This window comes from Anguilla anguilla, chromosome 2 (genome assembly GCF_013347855.1).
Source record: "Anguilla anguilla isolate fAngAng1 chromosome 2, fAngAng1.pri, whole genome shotgun sequence".
Taxonomy (NCBI): Eukaryota; Metazoa; Chordata; class Actinopteri; order Anguilliformes; family Anguillidae; genus Anguilla; species Anguilla anguilla.
This window is the reverse complement of record NC_049202.1, coordinates 75658777-75666276: the sequence shown is the minus strand read 5'-3', so window position 1 is coordinate 75666276 and position 7500 is coordinate 75658777. Positions and strand designations below refer to the sequence as shown.

General features: G+C 46.3%; 1 protein-coding gene across 1 annotated transcript in view; it reads right to left on the bottom strand.

Annotated features, from left to right (window-relative positions):
* Positions 1–7500, bottom strand: part of bahcc1b (BAH domain and coiled-coil containing 1b) — a 56896-nt gene that overhangs the window by 33434 nt on the left and 15962 nt on the right. The window contains 1 exon segment of the mRNA XM_035405485.1: positions 421–591. Within this exon segment, the coding sequence (XP_035261376.1) occupies positions 421–591 (171 nt within the window).

The following is a 7500-nucleotide window of genomic DNA, read 5'->3' as shown; positions in this document are numbered from 1 at the left end:
AGAGTCTAAAACAGCCTCACTCAGTATGAGCAGAGTCTAAACCAGCCTCACTCAGTATGAGCAGAGTCTATACCAGCCTCATTCAGTATGAGCAGTCTAAACCAGCCTCACTCAGTATGAGCAGAGTCTAAACCAGCCTCACTCAGTATGAGCAGAGTCTAAACCAGCCTCACACAGCTCAGCCCTGACTCAGTATGAGCAGAGTCTAAACCAGCCTCACTCAGTATGAGCAGAGTCTAAACCAGCCTCACTCAGTATGAGCAGAGTCTAAACCAGCACACACAAGCTCGCACACAGACACACACATATACACTCCCGCCCTTACACATACACCCTTACACACATACACACACACATTCACAATCACATAGAGACGTGTGTGTGTGTGTGAGAGAGTGTGAGTGTGTTTGAGGGTCTTACCTTGGTGGGGGAACCATATCTGAGAAGGGCTGGAGTGGGGCCCACTGTGTAAGGAGGGGGAGGAGGGGGAGTGTGGGGCCCCTGAGGGGGGGGCAGAGTGGGAGGGGGGGGAACCCAGACTGCTGGCCAGGAAAGAGCCCATGAAGGAGGAACCACCTATCAATCCACTACCTGTGAGAGAGAGAGAGAGAGAGAGTTCATTGACTTCAACAAAACATTAGCTTCAATCTGGCACAAGGGCCTATATTATATATATATATTTCACTATACTATATATTATAAATTCCTACAAAGTTGTGTAGGAGGTAAAATGTATGACATAATTAAATCAATATATGTGAAAAATAAGTGCAGAATAAAACTAATTTCTTCACACAGGGGCGTAGGGTGAGGCTGGGCTGCAGTTTGAGTCCAACATTGTTCAATCTCTTTATCAATGAGTTAGCGGTCTTACTGGAACAATCTTCAGCTCCAGGCCTCACCCTAAACATCATAGAAGTTAAATTCCTGCTCTATGCAGATAACCTGGTCCGGTTGTCACCCACTGAGCAAGGATTACAACAGAACCTGGATCTGCTGGAGCAATAATGTCAGAACTGGGCCCTGACAGTAAATATGAAAAAGACATAGAGTATGATCTTCCAAAAAACAGCCCAGATCACAGGAAAGCAGATACATTTTTACTCTAGGAAACACTGCCCTTGAACACACACTAAGCTATGATTACTTAAGACTAAAAATCAGTAAATCAGGGAGCTTTGGCCCAGCAGTGAATGCGTTAAAAGTAAAGGCCCAATGGGCTTTTTATGCGATTAAAAGGGGATTCTATAAAATAAACATTCCCATTAGAATCTGGTCAAAAATCTTTGACAGTGTCATCCAGCCTATCATGCTATATGGAAGCAAAATATGGGGTCCACTCAGTCAACAAGACTATACTAAGTGGGAGAAGCATCTAGCTGAAACCCTGCATGCAGAATTCTGTAAAAACATACTACACGTACCCAGAAAATGCCCCTAACAATGCATGCAGGAATTAGGCAGATTCCCAACTCATTCAAATTCAAAATAGGGTATTAAATTTTAATCTAAAAATGAGTCCAACAAACTCTTTACAATTCTTGGCACTCCAAACCCAAGAGCTCAGCCCAGAAAAGCATCCCCTCAGTCAGCTGGTTCTGAACCTCTCTAGACTGACATTAACTCACACTAATACAAACCAACTTCAGATCAGCACTGCTTCACAACAGCCCATTGGAGTTAACCAAATTAGAGAACACAACAACAACTCCTATCTGGACCATTGGAACAAAGAAACACAATTGTTATCGAGCCCTAAATAGAAAATACACACTGGCAGAGTGTCTCTACTTTGTCAGAGATACAAAGCAGAGACGGATCCTGACCAAGCACAGGCTCAGTGACCACACACTTGCAATTGAAATAGGCAGATACAAAAACTCAATTTCCCTATCGAAAGAAGAAAAATGTGCAATTCTATTAGTAGAAGGATCAACAGCCCCAATTGTGGCACAGTTCATTTCAGCCTGACATAACCTGAGGGACAGTAAGTGACCACCCACCCCATATAAACATGTGAATATAAATTATTTACTTCTGTTGCTGTGGTTGCTGTTATTGTTGTTATTGTTATATATTATTACATTTATCACTATTGTTGTTTTATGTGAGAGTGAGCAAGTGAAAGTGTGTGTGTGTGTGTGTGTGTGTGTGTGAGAGAGAGAGGTGTGTATGTGCTTGCATGAGGGTGGATGGCTTGAGGCACTACTTACAATACAGTAAATTGTCAGCATGAACCGAGGTGTACACAATCAGCTCTCTCCATATTTTTTTTCTCTCTTTCTCTATCTCCCTCCTGCTCTCTCTCTCCTTCCCCTTCCTCTCTCTCTCTCTCTCCCCTACTCTCTCTCTTCCCCTGCTCTCTCAAATTCAAATTCAAAGTGCTTTATTAGCATGAGAAAATTTGCATTTGAAACAAAGAATTATAACAGGATAATATGATTATATATATAGTACACATGATATATATACAGACAGCATATATATATATACATACATACATATATACACACACGCATATACATGCACATACATACATACAAACATACACACATACACATACATATATATATATATATATAGAAATACGCATACATATACATAAACAGTTATAATTACATATTAATTTTTATAACACTAACATGCTAATAACATAATAATAATGACAGCCAACTCTCTCTTTCTTCCCCCGCTCTCTCACTCTCTCTCCCCCGACTCTCTCTCTCTCTCTCCCCCTGTTCTCTCTCTCTCTTTCGCTCTCTCCCTCTCCCCTGCTCTCTCTCTCTCTCTCTGCCTGTATGACGCACTGTCTAAACTCTGATTGCATTATGTTTTTATCACACCTTACTGTCGTCTTCTCATTCAGGAGTAGATTTGTGGTTTAGCTGCCGCTGTGGGCATGGCCTGCTTGGCTGGCTCATTCATAAATCACATCAATCCAGTTTCCTAAATTACCTCTGAATAACAGGAAACTGGGAAACACCTGTTCGTCAGAGCAAAGGAGGAGAGAGAGAGAAAGACTGAAAAATCTGCGGAGAGCCAACACCTTCAGATATTTTTCACTCGCCATGAATTACGACTCATTCTGCTGCATTGTAATATCAAACTGCCAATAATGTCAAAATGAAGTAAAGTATTAAGATGCCTTCTGAATTAAATTTGAAAAAAACTTGAACGACTTAGTTGACAAGTATTCTGTGCTTTTGCATAAACAACCTAAATTGGGCTAGGCGACCACATCAACCTCATTTGCATGACTGCACCCAGTTTGTGAGGTCTCTCAACTGCACCAGATCACCCAGTTTGTGAGGTCTCTCAACTGCATCAGATGACCCAGTTTGTGAGGTCTCAACTGCATCAGATCACCCAGTTTGTGAGGTCTCAACTGCATCAGATCACCCAGTTTGTGAGGTCTCTCAACTGCACCAGATCACCCAGTTTGTGAGGTCTCTCAACTGCATCAGATCACCCAGTTTGTGAGGCCTGAACTGCATCAGATCACCCAGTTTGTGAGGTCTCTCAACTGCACCAGATCACCCAGTTTGTGAGGTCTCAACTGCACCAGATCACCCAGTTTGTGAGGTCTGAACTGCATCAGATCACCCAGTTTGTGAGGTCTCAACTGCACCAGATCACCCAGTTTGTGAGGTCTCAACTGCACCAGATCACCCAGTTTGTGAGGTCTGAACTGCATCAGATCACCCAGTTTGTGAGGTCTGAACTGCATCAGATCACCCAGTTTGTGAGGTCTCAACTGCATCAGATCACCCAGTTTGTGAGGTCTCAACTGCATCAGATCACCCAGTTTGTGAGGTCTCAACTGCACCAGATCACCCAGTTTGTGAGGCCTGAACTGCATCAGATCACCCAGTTTGTGAGGTCTCTCAACTGCACCAGATCACCCAGTTTGTGAGGTCTCAACTGCACCAGATCACCCAGTTTGTGAGGTCTCAACTGCACCAGATCACCCAGTTTGTGAGGTCTCAACTGCACCAGATCACCCAGTTTGTGAGGTCTGAACTGCATCAGATCACCCAGTTTGTGAGGTCTCAACTGCATCAGATCACCCAGTTTGTGAGGTCTCAACTGCACCAGATCACCCAGTTTGTGAGATCTCAACTGCACCAGCAGATCAGAACAGTCACACTGTCATGAAGGCCAGGAACGTGCCCATGAAACTTTTTTAATTTGTCCAGAGGTAAAAAAAAAGAAAGAAAAAAAGCTGGAGAACGATTGCCTTTGAACTATTCAGTCCGCTCTAACAAAAAAACACCCAGAACAGTCATAAAAACTCTATCAGAACAGTGAGCCAATAACAGAAAAACAAACGTAGAAAAAAAGAATGAGAAAGTTCAAAATGAGCGTGGAAAAGAGCAAATGATTAACGCTGCATTTCCTCAGGAACAAAAGAGCGCTGCTTCTCACAATCAACCAAAATGGCACAATGGCCAGCTTCAGAAACGCCAGGGCACTCTGACCCTCCCCATGATCAAGGGGAAACCCCCCCCCCCCGCCCCCGAGTCTGACCGTCTGCCGTCACCGTGCCAGCCGAGGCCACGGTCTGCTGCCAGATCCTCGCCTCCTCAGGGCCAACCTGGCCCACAGCCCTGTCGCTCGCCAGCGCCCCCCTCTGGTCAGTTACACACACGCGCTCCTCAGGGCCAACCTGGCCCACAGCCCTGTCGCTCTCCAGTGCCCCCCTCTGGTCAGTTACACACACGCGCTCCTCAGGGCCAACCTGGCCCACAGCCCTGTCGCTCGCCAGCGCCCCCCTCTGGTCAGTTACACACACGTGCTCCTCAGGGCCAACGTGGCCCACAGCCCTGTCGCTCTCCAGCGCCCCCCTCTGGTCAGTTACACACACGCGCTCCTCAGGGCCAACCTGGCCCACAGCCCTGTCGCTCTCCAGTGCCCCCCTCTGGTCAGTTACACACACGCGCTCCGCAGACTCCGCAGCGGCTGACTGTGCATCGCGCGTTCCGCTCTCGCGAGTCGTCCTGTAATGACCTCCTGCTCACGCAGCCCCTGCGCTCTGCACAGCATTAGCACTAGCATTAGCATTAGCATCAGCAGGGCTCTGCCCCAGAGTGCTACTCCAGCCCTGCTGTTAGCGCGCACACACACACACACACACACACACAAATACACACATGCATATACACACACACACACAGGCATGCACACGCACACACACATACACACATACACACACATACACACACACAAACACACGCACACTCACACATACACACACACGCATGCACACATGCACACACATGCACATGCACACACACACACACACACACATGCATGCACACAGGCACACACACATGCACATGCACACACACACACACACACACACACACAGGGAAAAACTGGGAACGGGGAAGCTGTGGATGGATTTTCTTCCATAATTCTGGATTGACTCTGAATCAGAGAGTGGCTAAGTGCCATCCATCACCCTGTGTGTGCTGGTTCTGCAGTAGCGGTGAGGACCGCTTACATCACATCGCTCACGTCTGCCAGAGTCAATCATTAATTCCCTGCGATAATGTGAATAAGCATCTATAACAGAGCAGTGCTGTAATGACCCTCTGTGGGGGGTAAAAGCACATATGACAGGGGTCACGCCAGGGGTCCTCCTAGGGTACGAGCACCATGGCAACCCCACCGCATGCCTAGCCCAGGTCTGAACTGGGCTCCCCTGGACTTGTTCAGCCAGGCCGTGGGTATGAATGCACAAACAGTGCCAGAGCCGGAAGACTCATCCACGCAAACAGCCAGATTAACACCACAGTCCACAGAACACATAAAGAATTAGCATCTAACCCAAGAAACCATAAAAACAACACAAAAACGGCGCTGTTGGAACACTATTTCTTCCATCCATAATAATAGTAATGGAAGGAAGAGGCAGTGTTCCACCAGCGCTGTGCCACATGCAGGAATATGGGAAGTGTAACTCCAAATGGGCCCTGCCCGTCCACATGCGCACAAACACACACACACACACACACACACACAGATGCACGCGTGCACACACATGGATACACGCACACACACACAGACACACAGACACAAACACACACACGCATACACACACACACACACACGCACACACATGGACACACGCACGCACGCACACACACACACGCACACACACACAGACGCACGCGCGCACACACATGGACACACGCACACACACACAGACACACAAACACAAACACACACACGCACACACATGGACACACGCACACACACACACACACACAGACACATGAACACACGCACGCACACACACACAGACACACAGACACAAACACACACACACACACACGCACACTTGCACAGACACAGATATAGACAGGTTCAATGTTAGTTTTATGAAACATTGGCACCCTTATACCTCGGCCAGTGTGAGTTATACACCTTTCTACAGCCTTGAGTTATTATATTATTACAATATATTACATTTAGCAGACACTCTTATCCAGAGCGACACAAAACTTTTACATACCACTTACCTTGTATACATATATATAATGAAGCAATGCAGGTAAAGTACCTTGCTCAAGGGTACAGCAGCAGTGTCCTACCAAGGAATCAAACCTGTGACCTTTAGGTTACAAGGCCAGCTCCTTACCCATTATACTACCCTGTCGCCCAGGGGCGCAGGAGAGATTTTTGAAGTGGGGGGGACCAAAACGTGAGCAAAAGAAAGGTCTCAACTTTTAAGCTTATACAACTACCCCGATCCAGGGGGGGTGGATAGGGGTCCCTACGAAACTGGGGGGGGCGTTAGGTTAAGGGAGGGCACTGTTCTGGCACACTGAAGGTGTGTTAAATGAAAGTTTTAAACGTATCATCACTGTCAACTGTGAGTCTGTCCAGATGGTCAGAAAGCCAGAAAAGTTCTCTGGAAAATCGACCATCCAGGACCTGTGGTCTGCAGTTCCAGTAAAGAACAGCCTGACAGGAAGATTCCATGAACATTTACAGGCAAAGCTTTACTACACAGTGAGTGAGTCAGAATATGCACACACACTCAGGGGTTAAATTGGGGGCGGACGTGGGTGGACGGCGTCCAACCACCTTTGGTAAATAAATAAATAATTTTGACCGGCAGTTTTACAAATAACTATGACAATCCAGTCCATTTTTCATAGGCTCCAGTCCATGTGTTCCCTCTAGCCAGTTACTCGCTCAACCAATCAAAATAAACGGGCGCGGTAGGCTAATTTCATCTATGCAAAATTATAAAGAGAGATGAATAAACAGCCCCCACGAACGCCGGCTATTATTAACAACAATTTTGATTGCTTTAGTGAAATCAGCAGGTTGCTGGTCAGCAGCTAAACTGGGATTTAATATTTCCCCCATACATAACGTTTTATTCAGCGGCGACTGGCGAGCTGAAAACTGGTGGGGCGCAAAACTTTCCTTTAAACTAATCATTGATCTCAACCTGTTTTCATCAGTAATTTTCCTTTATAATCAAGC